The following is a 23,656-nucleotide window of genomic DNA, read 5'->3' on the forward strand; positions in this document are numbered from 1 at the left end:
TCCACAGTTTATAAAAGATAAAAAGCAATGAAAAGCATTGTTAAAGTTAAGAGATTATATGCATTATCTGGATTTTAATGAAACACTTTTTATTGTAGTTTTTCCCTGAAAATGAATTCAAATTTATGATTAATAAGTGGAAAACTCTATGAAGGTTCATTAATGAGGACTGATAAATCAATATGGCTCTGAAAAGTCAAGTAAGAGTTCCCTCCTCTCCCTTAGATAAACTTTTGTTTAGGTATTAATAGTGCAGATACTTGTCTATGTATTGTATGAGCATTAGTTCATTTTGTGTACAAAAGCCTCACAGGATCAGTGGAGTGCATGGATGTGCTTGAAAGTAAGTATTGTATACAAGTAACTTCTCAGAGCAGATTATTTTTTTTTTTAAGAGAGGGGACAAATGGGAAGCTAATAAAGTCAGCAGATACTCCAGTGATATTGTGGTAATAATGCATTCTTCCAGGTGATCTTACAGAGTGGTCTTTTATTTTTCACCCTGCTTGGTTCCCAAAGTGTGCTTCTGCGGTAAAATATGCAGCATATTCTGTATTACAACTTTACATCTGAGTTTCCTGGCTCTAGCTGTAGATTGTGGTTGCTGCCCTTAATTATTTAAATCAGCAAAAATTACTGATGTTTCGTTATTTTCATTAATTGCTATGGGATCTCATTTCAGACTTACAATCTTTGACTGCTGGAAACTGGGATTTAGTAGAACGTGGGATATGGGTTAGTACTTGGATTTATGAATGGTGAAAATTTTACTTTCAAAGGATTCAGAATTAACCTCATTAATTAAAATGTTATCTTAACAACTATTTTTTTTACTGTCTGGAGAATTCGCTAAGAATTAGATAGTGACATTTGAGATCTGTGCAGAATAGCCAAGAAGGTGCTTGTTTATTTGGAAGAGAGGAAAAAAAAGATGAACTTCCTGTTGAAAAGCAGTTTGGGATCCTGTAATAAAATGGGAAAGAACAGCAGACTGGAATTTCTGGTTAGGTCTTTTATCTCAGAGGATGACATGTTTGAAAGAGGAAAAATGAGTTTCTTGAAGATAAACGGTAACTTAATCAGGAAAATCCAATTGCTTGGGATTTTTCTGCTTCATAAATAATGTGAGGGGACTGTATAGTGTACAGTGCCATCAAACTTCAAATAGAAATGTCATCATGTGAGGCAAGTACTTTTGGTAAAGCCAAGTTTCCTCACTCTGGTGCAGGGCTCAAATACTTATTCCTGTAGTAAGGGGTGTGATAATATGATTAAGTCTTTAGATGGAGACTAAGGAAGTAGGGGTTGGGTGTTATTTGTTTTGGTTTTGCTTGATTGCTTCTTTGTTTTGTAAAAGCTGTGAGGCTTTTTGTTTTCCTTGTCCTCTTCTCACTCCTGTTCAACTACTGCATTCATATAACCTAGGTTACTTTGTCTATCTCTCTGGGTTTGAGACCCTACTAAGTAGTTTGTTCCTGATTGTGGTCCCTCCCTAATAGCAAGGGAAGCAACTTCTTGCTAAAATGGCTTTTTAAAAAACATTTTTCCTTTGGTACTGGTACTGGGCAGTTTAATGACCATCTGTTTCCCAGAACAATACTGCAGTTCTTCAGGGCATTAGGCTAGCTCTTGAGAGTGAAGTTTAATTCCCTGAGTTTCAATTTCATCTTCTGCATTCCTGAAAGCGAAGTAGTGAGATGTGAGGAGCTGCACATAGAACCCAATCAGTGGGTTGTAGTCGGAGTACAGTAAAACCAGGAATTGGCTCTGTCAGTTAAAACCTGAGTAGGTACAAATAAAACAATGTCAGGCCATTTATGTTAGCTACTCTTTGTGTTTTCATGGCCTAACAACCAGTGAATTTCAACTGCTTTGATTCTGAGGCATTATCATTTGATTTCACTGAAATTTCAGGCAATAATTGAACTGCAGTCATTTTCTTAGAGGTTTAAAATAAATTCTTGGAAATCAGATGCTGGTGGTATTTATGCTTAGTAGGTTGTAGATAAAATATTTTTCCATGTTCTGTCTGGTTTATACTGCAAGGCTGTAATTGTGGGCTATATGAGGAATATGTCCTGACTTTGCATGAAATGCCTTGCAATTTTTGAGAAACCGTGTAATCAGCTGAAGGTAATAATGCTGAAGGGCCAACTTTGATGCTTTCGTTTCAATAATGAGGCATAATGAATTATCGGTGCTTCAAATACAAGTTTCATTCTTTAGTATTAATTCTGAAAGAAGCGTAGTTGTTTCATCTCTGTACAGACTTAAGGTGGAAGTAATGCTGTTAGATTATTGGCAATGAATGCTGGGAAACTGAGAACAATCAATCAATTTCTAACAATTTCTAAACCTAACTTCTAAGGTCCTATATGTATTTTTAGAATCTCGATAAACTACTTGTAGTACCTTGTACTTAGCGTTTTAGACTTTTGCCATGCTGACATAATCGGACCATAAAGTTAAACCTGAAGCCTGTGGCTTTCATGACTGTTTTACTTCATTAGATCATTGGAAAAGAGGCTTCATTTTTTTGCTGACTTGTTTTCGTTTGTGGGAAGATAAAAATATGTTCTTGACTGTTACTTGATTCAGCTTTGCTACCTTCGTTTCGGTTCATTAATTTACTTTGAAGCTGGAGAGTGGAGATATTTCATCTTGGTGCAAAGTACCATTGAACGTATCTCATATTGTTAGTTACAAAATGTTTTGCTTATGATTTCTTTATATATGAAAACAAATTTCACTGTCACAATAGACCTTGTGATTTTTTTTAACCTGAATTGCCCAGTCTGCTCTTGTAGAGTTGTGATATTTTTTCTTATTCTTACTGTTAATTTTAAAGCATCTGGGAAATGAATCCTTTATGTGACTGTTTGTGATAGATGCGATGCAGAAGATCATTCAAAACTTTGTCAAGTGTATTTTGATAATTAGTTTTTTTTTCTGTTTTAAAAACACTACTCTTCTAACAGAGTGCATGTGCTTATTGTTAAATTACACCACTGATCATTTTCCTTGAAATTTAAGGTATTTGGGAAGGAAAAATATCTTGTTAATCTGGCAGGGAAACAGTGTGTTTGTATTATTTGAGCTTGCGAAGTACATTTCTATTAGAAAAACGTGTTCTGTGAATAATCTGAATATTTTTCATATAAACCAGGTTATGATGCTGAAGTCTCTTATGGTGAAGTATAAGAGAAATTTGCTGTATAGTTTCTGGGCTTATATCTTAAAAACTCTTGAGATAAATTAATACACAGCGGAATCATGTTACATTTTAATGTTATAATCTGAATCGTGAAACTTTGAAAAATTCCGTGGTTTTGAAGATGCCAGTAGTGACATCTGGTTTTAATTAACATTCTTTATTCAGTTATGTTAATACTACTATGAATTTTGCTTTAAAAACAATGAATGCAGTAGATTCCTTTGTGAACATGGTGTTTTGTTTTTTTTTTTTATCTGAAATAATATTCCAAGGAAGATAGGAAGGCTCTAATTTACTGCCTTGTCAATCTCCAGCTAAGTATGTGGATCTGGTTTTAAAATCAAGTTTGAAAAACACTTCCTGTTGTTTGCAAGATATTTGTGAAGGGAAAATGGTGTGCCTTCTCTATTCTTTCTTTTGAACGCTAAAATATTCACAGGTGATACCAAAAGGGGAAATTCACCTTAGGACAGGGCGTTTAACAGAAATATCCCCTAATCTATTGAGTTGACAAAAACAAACAGCATATGGTGAATGAGTTAAGAGACTAGCCTTCCAGTTCTGCTGGCTGTTTACCTCACCAGTCCCCTGTGATCTTCTGAAATATAGAACAGTGTCTACTCCCATTTCATGGGAGGAGAACATGCTCAGAATGGAGTATGTATGTACAGACATATTAAACTATTTTGTTAATATTTGCAGCCTTTCACAAGCAACAAAACGCTAAGAATTGCATTCAATAAAATTGAAGAGGTGATCAGAATACCTGTGTATGGGTACCTTACTCTGAATAGTGTAGAAGAGCAAAATTTTGTTTACAGTCTGTGTAGTACAGTTGTATTTTTTGAGTACCAGGAGCATCAAAGGTAAGGTATATGCCTTCATCTTAAATCTGTTTGACAGGTGCTGATAACAGCACTTTGAAAGACCTTCTTATATTCCAGTTGCATTCACTGTGTTACAGTATATCTGCAATAGGAATTGAATAGATGATACAGTTTACCAGAGCTAAGCTCAATGAGGAGTTTCTGTCTGGATCCCCGTGTCTGTGTTTAAAGGTAAAAGATTGATCTTTACCTGAAGGTACAGTGCTCTGTAGGTTTACTGGCTACTTCAGTTACATTTATTGTGAGAATTGATCTGAAAGTTAACATCAGGATGCGTTTGCTTTGTTCCTGTGTTATAAATTTTATTTTATGAGTTCATTATTTACTCCAAATTATTGTTCAGGAATAGTGTCCTGAAATATATTTTTAGGAATAGTTGAGTCAAGGTTAACGTTCCAAATAACCTATACCTTTGTTAAAAGTCTGAAAAAGATAAAAGGGGCCTTGCTCTCTGTGCTGGAACTGTGAAGTCATTTCTGCTGCTGATACTCAGTGCTTGGATTCTGTATAAATATTTTTATGCTAGGTTTGTCCTACTTGTCAGAAAGATAAGCAGCATGATACAATATATACCATACAATTTATTTCTTTGTGTTTGCTCCACTGAGATAAGACTTAAATGTGCATCTTTAAATGCGAAATGCAGCAAATTGACATTTCTGTATGGGATTTGTAGACCCTTCTTGTTATGGTTTTTATGTCAGTTAAAAATGGTATCCTTAGTACTGTCTACTTAACGTAGCTGAGCAAATAAATACAGGGAAGTGATACTTGGATGACAGGGAAGTTGATACTCTCTCCCTTCTTTTTTCCCCTACCCCAGCTGGCAGAAAGAACTTCCTTGTTCTAAATTAGTGTCAGTTGTTATCACAGTCATCTTGGCTTTTAGGGAGTTCAGAACTAGTAGTTATTTTACCCATGTCACAGTCATTAAAATTTCCACTAAATAATATAAGCTGGATTTCATGGTAGTGCAATTGGACAAACTGAAAAACCGCTTGTGCAGAGTTGTGTGTGTATGTGTAAGGGATGGAATCCACTCGCTAAGTAGCAACTGTGTCCTGCAAAGCAGTGTCCTGCAGGTGCATCACGACAGAATGAGCAGCAAAGCTGGTGGAACTTCTCTTCTGAAGGTATGATAGAGGGTACCTTGGTGTTCTGTAATAATGATTCCTTCACAAAACATTTAGCTTGACCTTAGTGTCTCCTGTGTACTTCTCCCCTGGCTGATTTACCTCCAGGGTAATTACCTTCTCCTCCTCTCAGCGAACCTGTTCCCTTTGTAACACATGTACCACTCCCTTTTCCTGAGCATGCTGTTCTAAGTTCACTTGTTACTGCATGGAGGGGAGAAAAGCCGTAGATTCCCTGCTTGTTGGATGCTGTGCTAGACTGGCCAGAGCAGGAATTTAAGTCAGTTGCTCTCTGAAGAAGCTGGTGGTAGGTACGATCTCTTTGCTGTTTCTACAAGTTTTTAGAAAACTTATCCTTTAGAATGCAAAAATAGATTGTTAGGTCACATATGCAAGAACTGGAAAGTGTCAAGGCTTCCTGCTCGTTTGGCTTTCTATGGATGCATTTCTAATAACATTGTGGAAGTATGTATAATTTTTTACAGAGGTATTTATAAGTTCTTAGTTTTAAGTTTTGGATAGTTTCACCAATGGTGCTTCATAGTACACTGAAATGTTCAGCTTGTACTTTGTAGAACCATATAATAACCCTTCTAACTGAGGAACAAAATCATTCTTTACACAGCTTTTCAAAAGTAAAAAACTTGAAGCATTGTTTTCCAGCCAGATAATTGCAGATTTTCAGATTTTCTATAGGCTAACGCTAGTCATGCTGTAAATGCACTGTTTTGTTACAGAACTTCTGCTTTGTCTGAGGCCTTGTGTGGCTATTGGACATGCAGCAAATTTAGTATTCTGCTACTTCATTGATACGTAGCCACAGTGCTTTATACTCTGTTTTGTTCCAGTCTTTCTATAAAGGTGGGATTATCTCCAGGTCTTTCTTACAATGAGCAACAGCATCTCTGAGCTTTGAACAAACACTAATATGTTTTTACTGTGATGCATTATATCGCAGTTAATTTATGGTTAAGCTTAAAGTCTTCATAGCTCCTTTTACAAGTGACATAACTAGGACTAAAATCTACGTAAGCTTCTTGTCCCATCCCTGTAAGCGTTCAAGGCTAGGTTGGATAGGGTTTTGAACAGCCTGGTCTAGTGGGAGGTGTCCCTGCCCGTGGCAGGGGGTTGGAATTAAGATGGTCTTCAGGGTCCCTTCCAACCCCAACCGTTCTGTCGTTCTCTGACTCTGTCTACTGACAGCATTCAGGCACTCCCAGGACACTCGCAAAGTGCCTGCATTCAGGCAGACCCATAGGTAAGCTTGAGAAGAATTGAGTTTCTCTCCACTTAGGTTTACATGCTGATACAGTGAGGTAGACACACCATTCAATTCATATGAAGATGCACATCCATTAAATGAAGAATTTTAGAGGTTACTCCCAAGCTGGACAACAGGAGTGTGTGTTGAGCTACCCTCTGTAGCAGCTTGTTCCTTTAGACTTTTACTAATGTTGGTGCTCAATGCCGCAGCTGTGAACTGGGACAATCAATTTGCTGTTTTGGCAGAAAACTACTGCTGTTAAAATCTAATCATTAGTCCAATAGATACAGCCAGTGGCATGGGTGAACTGAAGTGCACAGCTGTAATCTGTAATGCCAAGCGGTGTCCTCAAGGACACCATACCATAAGATGGCTGAGCTAATTCACCAGCTGCCTGCTTCTGAAAATGGTGGATCACTCCTTCCCCTGTCTGGATGCTTGTACTGGTCTGACCATTTACAGAAGTGGTTCAGTGACTCCTTGGATCATCCTAGCTTAATCTGCCATGAAATCTGTGTCAGTACTTTTACTTCCAAATGTAAACGGTCTCTTGTAGTACAGTAATACGGTAGATGTGCTAGTGGCTTTATTTACCTACTTGTTTTTCAGCTGATCTCCAAATGCAGAACTCAGTTGTGTTGCACTTCTGGCTGCTCATTCCAAAAGCAACCACAAACTTTTGTACGCCTGTCTGTGGTAGATTCCTGCCTCTTCCTGCAAAGTGACAGAAAGGGGTCTGTCAGGTCTCTGAAGCTGCTAGCTGCCAAGCAAGGCATCCCCTCCTGCCAGACATGACTTTCCATTTAAAAAAAAAGAAATCCCAGTGCAGTTCTTCTGTTGGTGGTCTAAGGAGATCTTAAAAGAGAGAAACACAGACTTTGTATTTCTCTTCCTCAACTGTTACTCTCCATTTGTAGCTTCTCTGTAAAATCCTGATTTGCTGTATGTTATCTTCAAGGGTGGCTATGTCTCCAATGGTTCAGTATCACTTTTGAGTTGGTTGCTAATTTTATCTTGCAAACATTTCTCTAATAATAAAATACAGAGATTCAACTTTTTAACAACAAAGTTGACAAAGAGTTGGTATTGCTCTTTCAGTTTCTTCGTTTTCATAAGCAAAATAGCTCTGCATCCTGAAGGTCAGCTAACAATGTGTTTTCAGAAGTTTTTTTAGGAATATTGTTTTTCCTTTTTTGTCTTCAAAAGATGAGTGTTTTATTCAGACTATAAGGGTCTGAACAGTCTACACTAAACATTTGTTTTAGTATGAAATTAGAATGTGAAGTACTCTTTAGTTTACATGTATGCACCTGTAAATTTATGTTTTTGTCATCTTAATCTCTGAGTGCCTCTGCTTTATTTCTAGAGCAGTTCTGGCTTTCAGTGTTGCTGCTCTGACCCTTTTTGTTTACACTAATCTTCAAGTTTATAACAATGTTTAGCCACCTTTCTTCCCCTCTCTTAAGTTTAATACATAGGTTATTTTCAGAGAGCAATAAGGTATAATTTACAGGTTAGTCTGTTTGGAAGCTACTATACAGAACTTTCACAAAAGCAGAAAAGCAAGACAGCTTCTGTTTTGTTCTCGGTATAGAGCAGCTCTTTGTTAGTTTTTAGATTTAAAACTAACAGGATGTTTAAAAAAATAAACTACTGTTTAGCTGGAAGCAGATCTAGTCTCCCTGTTAGAAAGAAGCAGATTGCAGTTGCAAGAAGAAAGAAAGACCAGAAGACCAAATCAATAATTATAAAAGCAAACAGGCAGGAAGAGAGAGAAGTGATAATCAGTTCAGTCAGTAAAATAGAAGAGCTATTATACTAAGATAGAAAAGGAAGCAGGAATGCGTAAAGATAGAGACAAAAGGAAAACAAAAAACAGACACAGAAGAGGTTACAAAGATCAGAAAAACTGAAATGTATTGTCCAAAATAGATTACCGTAACATTCTCTAATTAAAATACAGTTTTATAATCTAATTTGTGCTGAGGACAAGTAGGGGAAGGTACACAGTATTCTGTTGGTAACTTCTCATTAATATATTGTGGTTTCCATAACTTCTCATGTAGCATGAGTAATTTTTTGCACAAACACCACAAATTAAACAAGTATAACGTATATGTTGAATACACATCAATTTATTATTTTATAAAAATATATGTAGACAAGATTTGGTATAAATTGTTGAACAGTTTGAACTTAATTCAAGGCCTTTATCTTCATTAAAAAAGGAAAAAAAAAAAAAACAACAAAACAGGCTTCATGTTTCAGGCACACACCAGGTATTTCAGGAGAAGGGTCTGATAATATGTGAAATTTGTCACTTTGTAATTTAACTTAAAATGCTTAACTATTTGAGTGTAGTTGGGGCTTTTTGTCTTCTGCCGTACTGTAGATGCAGGAAGGAAGAACATTATCATTTAACTTTATCCATAATTCCAGTTAATTTGGGAAACCCTAATGAGCTTAGATTCAGTAAACAGTATTAGATTGAGTTATATAATCAGCCCTATTTTGTCAGTTGGATTACTTTGGACTTGTGGTTTTGTAGATGAGTAAATGGTTGCTTTTCCTAAAGTGATATAAAATACAACATTTTATTTGCAAATGAACTGGACTTTTTTGATTCCATTTATTATTATTATTGTTATTTTTTTTTACCTGAACAAGACCTGCATCCTGCTGCTCCATGCTCTGAAACATTCTCTTCATTGAATCTCATTGGAATGTAGTATGTATTTCCTTACACAGGACTTGTGGAAGGGTTAAGAATTTAGAGAGTTGAATGTGGAATTCAGCTTTTAATCTCCCACTCACTTAATTGGAAGTTTAGACTAGTCAAGTGAGACAGCCTGGAGAACAAAGAACAGGGAAAGAACTAATCCTGTGCCAGTATTTCAAAACTGCAAATAAGGTCACTTGGGTAACTGCAGACTAAAACTGTGGTCAGATAAAATTATGGAAATACTGATGTACAAATTGAGTCAAGAGAATAAAATGATACAGGCATAAAGTCATTCATAATTTGGAATAAAATGTTTTATTATTTAAAAGTGATTGTAGATCTAAACATTATTAGTTGAGGTAGGTTGCTTAAACATAAGTTGATGTAGTTCTGTGTTTGAGATGATTCTTAAGGCTTTCAACTGAGTTGTCTGGAGATCATCAAAATGGAAGTCAGGGAAATTGGCAATAATCCACAATTGGATGTTGATCTGATAAACTAGAGCTTTTTGTAAGGGAACCATTTAGTAAAGCAGATTTTATCTTTTCTTTACAGAATTTAATACCACAGTCCTAGCTTTTAATGCAAGTATAACTGCTTTCCAAGTCAGTGAAAACTGGGAACATTAACTGTTTAAAAATCTCAGTCTGGCCTAACACATTTCATTTGAAAATCCTATGATGAACAGTGGCTGGACTAGCTACAGATAGTTTTTGGAGGAGGAAAGGTTTGGCATTTATGCTGCAGCATTCACTCAGTGTTTATCCCTCTGAAGAGATCCTCATTATCTTTTTCTTTTTATTGGCTTTTGAGGTTTGTTTGGGGGAAAAAACAGGTGCCAATAAGAGGAGATCAGTTCTTAAGTTTAACTTGGGAAATGATGTTTTTATCTCCAGTGCAGATTTGACTCAGCTCGGCTACTTGCTTTGATGCTTCAGCTGCTGTTATTGAAAAGCTCCCTGGTATCTGCAACAACCTGATAAGTTTAGAACTGCATAACTGAAGTATGCGTAGTGTTAATCTATGGTTACATTAAATAATCTGGAAGTAAAATTTAGGGACATAACACTTCTTTTGGAATAGTTTATATTCACCTACTACAGCTTTTTGTGAAGTCTCAGATTTGTTTTGACAAAGCAGACTTTGAATTGCATTCCGGCTTTTGAGGGGGCAGTTTCTACTGAGGGCCACCATCCATTAGCTAACATTAATCAGTTTAATAATAGTCAGCTGCATTTAAATTATTATTATTATTATTATTTTTTTTTTTTACAAAAATTGCCTGCTCAGCTGTTAAGGGTGGTGGAGAGTTACTGGACAAACAGCAATGTGTGTTTTGCTTTGGAATGTTGTAGAGAAAATTCTTTGCTATCAAAGTAGTAGACAACCAGATATCGTAGGATGTGTTTTTTTGTTTGTTTGTTTTTAATTGCCTTTTGCTGATCTTCAGTTAATGCAATTTTCACGTTTCTTACAAAGCAGCTGGCTGTATTAATACATTGATAGATCAATTTTGATAGTTCCAGGCAGATAGTCTGTTGCATCTGTTTGGTCCATTTTCTTCTCTGTATAGTATTGCCCAATTTTGGCTTTTTTTTTTTCCATTCAAGATACTGCATAGCCTGGTTTGTTTCTCAGTGCATAATTTGGTTTCCTTTTTAGCAGCGTGAAAGATTTTCTGTTTGTGTTCTAGGATGAAAAGGATGCCTTTGGCTTGATTGAGACCCAGAGCCTCAAACGTGGGTGCTACGTGAGAGAAGTTGAAAGGATTAAATTTGTGACTCACATCTAGAAGCCTTTCTGAAAAGATCCATTTTTTTTCTTTCTGCTGATTCATTGATGCTACTTTTCTTTTTTGCTCATTTATCTCAGTGTCATTACTGAGCAGTGTAACATGATTTGTGTGACTCTGCAGACTTCTGTTCTTTGGTTTTGTGTTCAAGAATTGGAAGAATTGTAAAGCAGATGTATTATTCACTTAACATACATTTTATTTGTTAATTGAGAGCTCTGTTGTGCAGTATGTACATGATTATATAGAGAGAGTTTGAGACATCATCAGTACGTCCAATTTAATTGATTAATTATCAGTTTTTATATGGAAGTTTTTAATAGTGTTTTTATTTTGAACATAAATTGTTATCTATAAATAATCAATTTCTTTCTTTTTTTTTAAGGCATTCAGCTTTGGTCATTCATAAGCCAGTGTTCAAAAGATGCTTTTATACTTCCTGAAAGTATTATTTTTGTAGACACCATACTGTATGCTTCATTCTAAGATAGCATGTAATATAATTGCTGGCAAAAAAAGGACAGCAAGCAAACTGACCTTGTGGAGCTGTCTCACTCTTTTGAAGAGCAAGAACATACTGCATGAGGGGAGAGTAATAGGTTTTCCGTTCCACTCTCATATTAGTAGCAAAGAGGAAATTTTGACTGGTAGAATCTTCTTTTGTTTGAGCAAAATATTTGGAAAGCCATCTTCTCTGATTGCACGTTCTGAAATGCAAGTAATTTAGCATTCCATAATGTTAATAAAACCTGAGTATCAAATCAGAGCTCCATGGTCTAAAGCGCCTAAGTAGGACAGCAAAGGCTTTGTTCTGGTGTTCATTGAAGGAAATAACATTTTCTTAAATGGTTTTGGATGTTGGCTCCATGCCAACAGCACCTTTTTGAAATTTCTTTTGGATGTCAGGTTAATATAGTCAGAGTAATTACAAAATGAGTACAATATAAAAAAGGCCTTTTCAGAATGGTGTAATTTTATACGTACGTGTAACAGTGCTTCAAAACTAAAAGCACTGTGATAACCATCTCCCTCTTTTCACACACACAAACAAAGCATATGCAGCTCTTCTAAAAACAATAGCAGGAATGTGACCTTATTTGACAGAAAGCAATTATTGCTGAATTGTCCAGATGGGGTAAATTTGGCTGGTTTCCCAAATATTTTGAAATCTTGTCTTCAGTCCCGTTTCTGTCTCTTCCCTGTTAATGTGGTTCTTTGGTGAAACATCAGGGAGAGGTGGTTGGCTTTTTTTTGGTGGAGAGAGGATCCAGAGAGCACATGGCTAGCAGTGGAATAGGATGTCTGCTTGGTTGGCATGCCTCTGTGTTGACACCTTCAGTGCGCTAACAGCCGTGGTTAGCCTGTGGTGTGAAATGCTAAGAGCAGCGAGGCAAGACTTGAGAGGAACCTGAATCCCGTTATATTCCTCATGTTGTTAAAAGTCCATAGCTCTTTTTTTATTACTCCCATTGGTTGTATATAGGTGTGTAATCTTGATACCTATTTTAATGAATATGTTTTCCTTTAGTCTTCAGCTATGCAGCATTTTGGTGTTCTTTGATTTAACTTCAGATCATCCTATTGCATTTTGAAATCGGACTTAAATTGGTAATACTGAAGGTTGACAATAATTCATTAGGTTCGGACATGTTACTGAATGAGCTTCTGATAAATACCCTTCATTCCAAACTTCCTTATGTAAATTAAGTCCTGCTTTTAAGAGCTTCTTTGGCTTTTTCCCCCACTGTTCTGTGGGGTTTTGTTTGTTTTTTAATTTGTGGGAAGTGTATTTGATTTCAGCTTATACCAAACACACGAACTTTGATGTTGCAGTTGCTTGTATTTTTGGATTATTAAGTAACTGTTAAGAGAAAATTTACAGGAAATGCTTGAGCTGAAAATCCTCAATTTTTCCATTGGCAGAATTTTTAGGATCAATAGATGTTGATAAATACTGAATGAAGTGAAGGATTAGTTTTGGAGATGATTTAATTTATTAATAATCACACAACCATTTTTTTGGAAGTCTTGTTTATTTTTGGTTCTCCTGTTTGCTTTGTGCATTTGCTTTACCATAACTTCAATGGATAAGAGCAAGTTCGCTTTCTTTGGAATCTTTGCTAAAGCTGATGATGAACTTTGTGTATAGATTTATTTAATAAATGTTTTTCATATGCAGACTATACCCAACTTAGTCAGGCAGCTGTAATTTGCATTATTTTTATTTCAGTGGGCAATCTTAAAAGTGGAATTACTTTTTCATGCCAAATGAAATTATTACTACTTGTGTTTTAAAATTGCCAAGTGCATCTCTTTTGTTCAACAGTCACTTCCCTTAGTTATCTAATACTAATCTCTAGTTATGTCTTTACCATCTTGGTGGAAAATATCCACTTTTTCGATAGGTGTATTTTTAGGGGGAAAAAGGTGTGTTTGCTTTGTGAAAATGATCAAAGGCTGCACACAACTTAAATGAAGATATTTAGAGATGTTTTTATGGAAAGAGCTAGATCTGTGGCTGCCTGTACGGCTTACTGTTCCGGTACATGGCTGGTGTATGCGCACATGTATGACTGATTTGTAACTTTAGTGACTTCTATCCAAGTAGAAAGCGTTCCCTCAAAGTACAACTCTTAAATTATATGTCATTTCTGGTATTGGTGTGATTTTTAACTAACTGTCAGTATTCTTGTTTCCTTTTGTTTTTAAGGATCAGTTCGATAACTTAGACAAGCATACGCAGTGGGGCATTGACTTCTTGGAGAAATATGCAAAATTTGTAAAAGAAAGGATAGAAATTGAGCAAAACTATGCAAAACAACTGAGGTAAGTTTTTATTATTATTGTTTGTTTGTTTTAAAAGGCTCTTAACAGTTACTTAAAATCACATGATGGGTAACTGTGTAATTTCATGATTAAAGACTATTTTTTCATTTACTGAGCAAATTAGATCATTAGTTCTTTTCATGACAGACAAGATTTTCTTTACCAGTCCAAAACAAAATTATCTTTGGGTGTGTGCTTGCTTGCTTGTTTGTTTTCCTCTCTATCCCTGCCTCTCCTCCTATCCAACCCTTAAATCTTTGAACTTAAAAGTCTTAAGACTCAAATTTTAAGATTAAAACCAAAACACTGATGTTTTTCTTCTATCTGCTTATTTGGTGCAAAGTGCATTATCCAAATCTACATTTTCTGTGTTCAACCAGCTTCAAGCCTCTGTAATTCAAGCCCCAGTAATTAATTTCTCATGTTGAATTGGCAAGAGCTTCACTACATTTTGTTTAGAAATCTGATTGAAATCACTGACAAGAACTTCAGAAAGCAGCAGTTCTTCGTGTCCTTAGAGCATGCCTTTGCCATAGCTAGTTATCCCTTTGGATATCCCCATAACCCAAACACCCTTTGTCTTATTTCTCTAGTTTATATTCTGTTGTTGCCAAGTGAAAGATCTAGGTCCAATATGAGTTTCCCCTCCTAGGGATAGGGGATCGAAAAGAAGAGTAGTTGCAATGAAATGGCATAGGAACCAACTTTCAGAATTAAGTGGGATTGAGTTTTACCAAAAAGCACACACTGCTTGAAGAACAAGGTTTAAAATAGGATATTCCTGTGAAATTGGTTTTAACTGTTAACCTTGCATTCCTCTGGGGACTCAGTTGAAGCTGCTGCCAAGTCCTTGTCAGACTAAAACTGGTAACAGCTTCTCTTCCGTGGTGTCTTCCATCATCTTGTCATTGGCAAACAATATCATCACCAGATACAGAGTTGAGGAATCCATCCTCATAAACACAGTAAAGAGGTTTATAGCTGAGGGGGGTGGGTGTTGTCTAGGCTGCTCTTTTACCTTTCCTGTTTGATTTCTTTTGATCCAGTCATGTATAGTCACCTAACTTAATATCCTGTTACTTTACTGAAGGAAATTTGTTCTCAAAAGGAAGGAAATAAATACCACTTTTCCAAAACTGACATAGAAGAACTTCAGGAGGTAAAGGGAAGTTTGAAGCACGCAGAGCTCCAGTTCACAACCCAGTTTTGATTTCAGTTGTTTGTTAAAAAATGGGATTGTGCTTAATTTGCATGGGTCTATTATATGCTTTCCTTAAATAGTATGAAGAAATGCCATTTTGCTTAATTACATTTAAAGGTTAATTTCTGACAGCTAGCAAGATGACATTAGTACTCCAGGATTTAATTAAAAATGGGAAATCATTTCTGTGTAGCATTTTATTCTTTTGGGTAAAACTATTGATTTTTCTCAAAGCATCTTTCAAAAACAAGAGTTATGTCAAGTACCCCTTCTGTCAGATGACTGGGCTGACTGCGTATGTGCAGTAAGTATGGCAGTTTCGGGAAGCACTGGCCTTGCTGCACACTTGTACAGTGCATGCATGCACTTCTTGCCTGCTGCCAGCGAGGGTCTGGACAGCACACACACACGAGGGTGACTGATTTTCTGCCAGCAGACCAGTTTATGAATCCACTGTTAGATATTCTTGCCTGGGTATTCCCTGGGGGAGAACTGATTGTTAGTAGTGCACTGTCTTGTGATATCACCTTGATTTCAACCATCATTTGTCTTGTGATATCACCTTGATTTCAACCATCATTTCTCTTTAGGACACTTACTGGTGTTAACCATGTAAAAGGGAAGTGTCATGAGGCCCCGTGGGAGACTGAGATATGTGAAGTTTTCATTGCTAGCAAAGTTAGCCATTCTGTAGCTTACCCCTAAGAAGCTGAGAGAGAAGATAATTGGGGATAGACTGTAGTTCTGGTAAATTTTAATGCTAGGAGCATATGACCTGTAGGTTGGATACTAATATCTCTAATAGCAGTTTTTTGTTTATCATTTTTTCCCTCTTGTAATGAAACACAACCTGGCAATTACAGTGTTGAGAATCTCTTACTAAAGAACTTTGATATTTATTTTGCCTTTATTTAGCAGATGTATAAACTATACAGAAAATGGTCACCTCATGGTAGTTTGTTGGCTGTATTAGTATTTGGCTGGGAGACAGAAAAAACAAGTTTAATGAGGGACGTAATGCTAGCAATGTATGATGGCGGGTTTGTTTGTTTTCTGGTAGTCCATATGGCCTACCACCTCATCGGTGGTGGGCCACCAACATCTTGCTGAAGTGGATCTTATTTTATAGCCTTAAATCCAAGGATGTAAACGTGAATTAATTTTTCATAACAGTTTTCACAAACTAGAGTGCATGTCCTGGCAGAAATTCATGTTCACTTAGTGCATACCCTTGCATTTTGTTAAAATATTTTTTTGGTATACAGTCACAACTTAGTGATGACATGTTCCCAGTTGGCAACAGCTGTTCCAAATCTTCTAGGAGATGGCAAGCAAGTGATGCACATGTAGTATATGAAGAGCTGTTTGAATGAACTCACCGTGTTGTTACTGAAACTGATTGAGGTTGATGGTTGCTGAGTAATTCCAGAAATTACTTGTGAGAATTCTGTCCAAATGTTTTGCCTAAATTACAAGTTATTGTTGTTATTCTTTGATATGCAGTTGTTGATGCTCAGAAGTGTAAGAAGAACTGGCACAATTCAGGAAACCTTGAATGTCTACAGAAAAGAAAAACTGTCTGTAAAGATTGTCCTGTCTTTGCAATATACTTTGTTCTGAAAAAAATCAACCTTAATTTATTTTATTTGAGCTAACTTAAAGAAAAAAAAACACCTTAAGCTTTGCGTAGCTTAGGTCTCAACCAACATATTATGGTGCCCTCAGGAAAGTGAGGTTTATTATAGGTTGTTAATCAGTTACAGAGATGTGAACAAGGACAAACATACTGCAATATGCATTGCTGCATATTCATAGATTTCATTTTGATTACACAACTGCTTAATTTGTTCTTATTTTATAAGTGGGAAAAAAAAACAACACTAGATTGAGTATGTAACAAATAACTGAGCACGTAGCTGAATTTTGTAATTGCATTCTCAGATGCTGCTTTTGATTAGTATTATTGCTTTAAAAGGGGTGAGGTGAAGTTCTACTTTGTTTACTACCATGTCACCACATGCAAAATAATTCAGGAGGTTTCTTCCTTTTTTTTTTTAACTGTCTGAAGCATTCCAACACTTGGGAAGATGGAATTCCACTTTCCTTAATGCTAGGTGGTAATAGAAGTCACACCCATAGTTACAGATGAAGCTACTGTGCAGAATAAGATTTCTGAATTTGATCAGCTTCTCTTTTTTGCAAATTTAAAGAAAAAAAATGTGATTATTCTTGAACTAGTTGTTTCTCTTTAAAACTCAACATTGTAATCTTAAGAGATTTCTAGTTGATCTGAGCAAATGCATTTTTCATGGTTTTTATTTCCTTCTGCATGCCATTAAATGTCTTTTTTTCTAAATAAGATAGTAATATATGTGTATGCTTAGTCAAATTGAGACTTAATTATCAAATTTTTATATGCAGAATCTTGGAAACGTTATTTAAAGTCTATATACGCTCAAATGTGAAGTTGTATTCAGTTCTCAGATACCTTTTTCTTTGGCTGGAGCTGGGGCTGTTTATGATTTTCTAAATACAGACATGGCAGGCTTTTTATAGTGGTATTTCTGCAAGTCAAAACATGAATTCTTAATGGTTACAAGGCTTTGTAAACCCAAATTCCATCTTACAATTTTTTAAGGCTCATGCATTCAGTTAAAGGCTTTTTCCGATATGGTGCTATTACTAAATACAGTAGTCCATTTTCATTGTTTTCACCAACTCTGTATGTTGATATGCAGTCACAGAACACTATTGAAATGATTGCTTCACATATAAATATTAAATGCCTTTAATTTCTTACTGCATTTTAAAATTAATTTCTGAAAGCAGACTTCACTTTACTCCCAGTCTCCTGTAATATGATGTAGGGACTGGAGAAGTTTAATATAAACAGATGTCACAGTGCTTGAGCATTTACTTTGACATAAATTCTTCCATATTGATGCTGCTGCTCCCATTCTTTACATTGTGTTGGATGACTGAATAAAATTTATTTATGAATTTTTGTATAAATGTCTGTACAAATGTAGATATTTTATGTACATGGCTATAAATAATCTAAATGTATTAAGTAGGGTGGCATTTGAAACTTGTGGCTACATGACTAAGGTAGTTTTTCTCCTAAAAATTAATAATAAAGTTCAGCTGATTTCTCACTGGTATTTAACCAGAGACCAATTTATACTGAGAAGAGAGTTTGATAAAATTACAGGGTCATCACAGCTGAGTGTTATTAGGCCTGTATGAAATCTGCTTCCAGATGTGTGTAAGTCAGAGTGTGGTAGAAGACTAGATTGTATTTCCAGAGAATATTAACCTGTCATCACTCTACACTTCTCTAAAGAAATATACAGCAATTTATCCAGTAAATTTGGTTCAGTTCTGATAGTCTGCAGCTACTTCTTCAATTTTCTTTAAACCTGACAGTACCGTTACTCGGATCTGTTACTTGCATTTTTTGCTTTTCTTTCCTTGAAATAAAAAGAGAAATTGAAGGAAAATGGAGATTCTGCATTTACTTTTAATTTAATTGCCAGATGCCTATAATGCTGATTTGGCCCAGTGTATTTGTGAGTTCATTCACTTGTCTTTGGAGTAGATTGTTAAATGTGGCAGTCCAAGACTGCTACGGCCATCTTCTTGAAGGACTTAGGCTCAGAGAAAGCTAGCTCATAGTATTGTTTCAGAGACATTCGTCATCTCTAGCACGTCTACCAAAATTGCTAGGTTATGTTATCTGCTAAGACAATTAATATATCAGACTGGCTCATGGTCATTTTTGATCACAGCTCAATTTAGTGGGATTTATGCTGCTGATGAAGGAACAAAGTTTTTCATATTCCATTGGTAGGTTTTCATTTTGTCTCCTTCCAGTTATAGTATGAAGTAAACTCTCCCTAAAAGTACAGGAGAACTTAGCAGAGTGGCAAGAGTTACTTGATAAAGTAAGCACTTAATTATTTTCATATTTTTTACGTTTAAGCTCTTTAATTTCTCAACCAATACATACATACGCATGTATGTATATTATTCTGTGTATTTTACATGTGCATATACGCATACATCTATATACATACAAACACGCACATAAAACTCAATATGCGCTGTTGGGGGCCAGTACAAATCTGACTGGGAGTGGGGGTAAGTTGTTCATAGTTTCTCCTGCTCCAATTAGGGATTGGGAGGGGCTGCTGTTAATTGCCATTGAAGCATTGTCAGGCCTGCTCTTCTAATAAGGATGTATTTAAATGAGTCTTCCAGTCTGAGACAGGAATGCTCTTTGGAAATGAACCAAGTGACTTGTATCCATTTGTGGTCGTGTTCACTTCTCGAGGAGTCTGAAAGTATGCAAACTAGATTTCTTTGCAGGGAAACTGAATTGTGGGAAGCGCGCCTATTCTGTAAATGATGGTGGGTGTTTAGCTCGTGGAAATGGCTAGAACTGGTCTGAACTAAAACCTCCAGAAATTCATGTAGTGCAAACACTGAGTCCTTAGCACTATTGCTGTGCTTTAAAGGTCTACTTAAAGATCTAAACCACTCTAATTGCTGCTGTACACATATGATAAGGTTGCCAGGTTTGGGAAAAACTAGTCTAGAGCCATACTTGGGGTCCTGAGAATTAGACCTATGTTTAGATAAAAATGTTAAAGATTGTTATGTCCACTTTAAAGTGTCAGTTGGCTCCTCTTTGAAATAAAACTTGACTCTTCGGATCCACCTTCATCCTTAACTTCTAGTCAACCTGTGTTTTTCAAAGATTTAAATTTAATTTCTCTGGTATCTTTCTAACTGTTGGTATTCACTTTTAAAAAGCTTTTATGCTTCACTATTCACATGAACACTTGCTTTTTCTTTTAGCTATAAACTCTGTGTTTGCTTGTTAGTTCATATTTATTTATTAACTTTGATTGTTGTACTTTGCACTGTTTATTGAACCTTGAAGTACTTCTCTCCTGCCACTTTAAACTGTATGTGTGGTGGTTTTTTCTTTTTTTTTTTAAAGTGGTTTCTTTTCTCTCTTGTAACACCCCTGAAAATCTTCCCTTGAAAAGGCTTTTCCATGGTTGCTAAGCTACAGCATTGTATGCCTGGTATGCATTTCACCTTCTGAATAATAATAAGGTGAATTTCAGGAGTTTCCCAGTAATTAATAAGCACTGAGTAGCAAAGCAGAAGTGTAAGGGAAAACGAAACATGGGAAAGTTACTTAGCTAAGAAGATTATTAAATCCTTTTTTTTCCCTTTTGAGTTTATGAATTTTGAAATCCAAATGTCTCCTTTTAATCCCTACTGAGTTGAATTTTACAATGGGCAGTGGATTTTGGTGACGGTGAAGAGTGATTTTTGTTTAGACTTCAGTGAGAAAGTCCTCATACAGTTTGCAGATACCTTTTAAGAAGTCAGTGTTTATTCTCTTTCTTAGAGTGCCAGTGGATGTGAAAAGGGTGTGGTGATCTTACAGTTGTTCTTTCTGGTTGTAGTGTCTGAGCGTATGGAAAGAGACAAAAGATAAAAGCTTGCTGTTTCCACACTGACTTCCTTCTCTTATTTTGGTATATGCTTAATGATTGAACATGATCTCACTGCTTGGACCCAGCTACCTTATAGATAACACATGATTTCCAAATAAAGAGATTGGGGAAATTGCAGAAGGATTTTTTAGATGGAAGCAGGGCTAGTACCTGTGCTTTCTTGATGAGATGGTTAGTAGTTTGTAACAACCAAAGTCACAGGCAGCCAGTGGGAATGGGATACAAAACATACATGCAGGATTTTGTTTCATAGACTCTTCTGTAGTGTGGAGGGTACAGTTTGCTTTTACTGTCCAGTTTTTGGCTGTTTCTGAGGAAAGTATTTTGAACTAGATTAGATTAGTAGCAGATGTGGGCTACTAATTAAGAATTAGTCTAAGAAGTCAAAGGCCGGTTGTCTCAATTATTACTGGACAGATGGAAGAATTATGTTCAGAGGGCAATTAAAAGACAACCGTTAAAGCAGCTCTGAAGGCTGACATTTTGTGCTTAATTTCTTCTTTGGGTAGGCGTGTAAAACAGTTTAATTACAAAATATTGTCCCTTTACACAAAACAAAAGTTTGAACGAAGTGTTACTTCATACCAGTTAAAAACCAGAACCATTCTTTGCATAATTCAGGTTCCTTTCTCAAGAACACACTGAGAATTCTGCCCTGACAAGCTCAAGGCAAACATTTTGCTTCTTGAATGAAACGTTTAAATTGCGGGCAATTCTTTTTATTTATCTATTTTTTGGAAGGTCTGGGTTTTTTTTTTTAGAGATGTATGGAAAAATTGTCAGCATTCTGTTGCTTCTGTTTATGGGTTGTAAAGCAAATAGTTGACATTCCTTACTATATGCTGAGATGTTAAATCCTACTTAAAAATATTACTTGGATAGTTTAAAAGAGAGATATCCATAATGGACAATGTGTGCCACAGTTTAAACTGAAGTGATGTGATGAAGTGGTTCTTATGTTTGGAAAATACGAGAAATTTTGTGAGGGTATGGGCATTAGTCTTTCAGTGCTGGTCTGTTTAATTTGAGTAGTAAATCTCTTTTTAAATAGCATTTGCCACTTTTAAAACTACACAGCAACTAAAATGCTTTGTGATTCATTATTGCTGGCAAAATAACACTGTCTTAGGGAAAGGAGAACTGTAGTACAGTTATAACTCCCTTTTTTTTTGTCTCCTGGAAAAAATGACAATCTTCAAAAAAGCTTGCATAGTAACAGAAGAAAAAAGCAAAAAAAATTCAACATACAGTTGATTGTCCAACTACTACAAATATGAGCGAAATTATGGATTTTTTTTCAAGACTGACAATGTGTGTCTTCTTGGATTTCAAGAATTTTAAAAGACTATTGCTGTGAAAAAAGCAATATTGTAAGTCAGGACAGAATGCTGTGCAGCAAAAAGCATGTCCATAGAAGTTTAAAGCAAAGGTTGGCTCACAGAAAGATTAGAATTTGGAAAAAATGGTGCACATTTTCTCCCATCCATCATGCCTGTAGAACTGTGTGGCTTAATTCCACTTCCATCACAGGACTTGGGATGATGTTTGCAGCAGTATTTTGCAACTGCAAATACTTTGTGGTGTAAGCAGTGTATGCCTCTATTGTTGATGTTCTAAGGTAGAGTAGATGTGGTTCGTATGTTTCTTAAGGTGCTGTTTTTGCATTGTATGATGAGCAGAATAATTCACGTTAGTGTTCTTGAAAATAAATTTGGGCTGTGATGTGGTGCAAAGTGCTGGGTCCGTGGATCCTCTTCTAGAGATTTCCTTGGTTTACCAAAACCTGGTGTTCACAGCAGCGGTGGTGAGGCAAAATGTAACCTCTTTTCTTAAATTAGATGTTGCCCCCTGCGTTCTGGAAACATATGTATGGAATATTTGAAGGTATTGTGGTAAAACCATTGATCTGAATGTACACTCAAAGCTTAATTCAGGCATGGAGTTTTGTGTTCATGGATGGGTATAGCATACAGTGTGCAATATGTATATGTTATATACACACTGACCATACGTTAGGTTTTTCTTTCTTATTTGTAGCTTATTTTACATGTATGAAAAGGCTGTTAAATAAAGAACGCTTTTTTCTGTCTAGTCACTGTGGAATAGAGGTTTTAAAGTGCTTATGAATACATTGTTCTAGCTCAAAGTGACTTAGGACTTTGTTATATTAGGGACCCTTACAAGATTACAAAGGGAAGTCATTGTAATTAAATTACTTGTTTGTGCAGTTTACTATATGTATGCCTTCTCAAAAGACACTCTAAAGTAGTGTACTCTTTTTTTTCTTCCTTAATAGAAATCTGGTTAAGAAGTACTGTCCTAAACGTTCATCCAAAGATGAGGAACCCAGGTAAAAATGTGCATTTCAAGTTCTATGTATAAGAAATAAGGACTGAAATATACTCTGTTTACTTGTCTCTTTATGGATTTTTATTTCTTTTGTTTAAGGAAAAATAGTGAACTGGCTAAGACAACAAAAGAATTCTGCTTGGCTTTTCACACTTATGTTGTAATCCTTAATCATGAAGCATAACTTTTGTTTCATTAGTATTTTAAAGTAGTAAACATGGCAGGCTGTACTTGTTCTGTTCCAAATTAGTCTTCAGCAAGCTGAAAGTTTGAAAGCAGAAGTTTAGTATGCTCTGTACATACTAATGTTTGTTGTTGTTATTGTTTTTGTTTTTGCTTTTTAATAGAAGAGCAACGATTACCCTTAGGCTGTGGTTTTTGCTTAGTGCAGTAGACTTTTCTTCAGTGTATTTGTATTGCTGTACGAATATAGCTATTCAGGTTTGAGACTCGAGTATAAACAAAACTCTTATTTTTGGCAAGGAGAGCTTAGGCCTCTTAAGCTGCTGACTTGCTTTGACTCCAGAGACAAAATAAGTTTGTACGATAAATAATTATAAAGTTGTTTAGCATAAATTGCTCCTCTACAGTTACACAAAGAGAGGTGCTTGTTTTGCTGTCCATATCCATTACCATTTTTTAATTTAGAAAAGCACAATACTTTTTTCCTTTAGGGATAAACACTTATGAATGAAAGAATGTGGGCTAAGTTTCAGGTTGTGACCAGAGCACAT

At 35.8% G+C, this 23,656-nt stretch overlaps 1 protein-coding gene across 5 annotated transcripts in view; it reads left to right on the plus strand.

Moving 5' to 3' along the window:
• Nucleotides 1-23,656, plus strand: part of FNBP1L (formin binding protein 1 like) — a 52,618-nt gene that overhangs the window by 9,313 nt on the left and 19,649 nt on the right. For 4 of the 5 annotated variants that reach the window (XM_048067067.2, XM_048067068.2, XM_048067071.2 and 1 more), the window contains exons 2-3: nt 13,723-13,838; nt 22,870-22,923. In XM_048067067.2, the coding sequence (XP_047923024.2) occupies nt 13,723-13,838; nt 22,870-22,923 (170 nt within the window). Of the gene's footprint in view, nt 1-5,183; nt 5,235-13,722; nt 13,839-22,869; nt 22,924-23,656 lie in introns of those variants that run through there. The other variant, XM_048067072.2, reaches the window with a different exon arrangement.

The sequence above is a fragment of the Anser cygnoides genome, chromosome 8 (genome assembly GCF_040182565.1).
Source record: "Anser cygnoides isolate HZ-2024a breed goose chromosome 8, Taihu_goose_T2T_genome, whole genome shotgun sequence".
Taxonomy (NCBI): domain Eukaryota; kingdom Metazoa; phylum Chordata; class Aves; order Anseriformes; family Anatidae; genus Anser; species Anser cygnoides.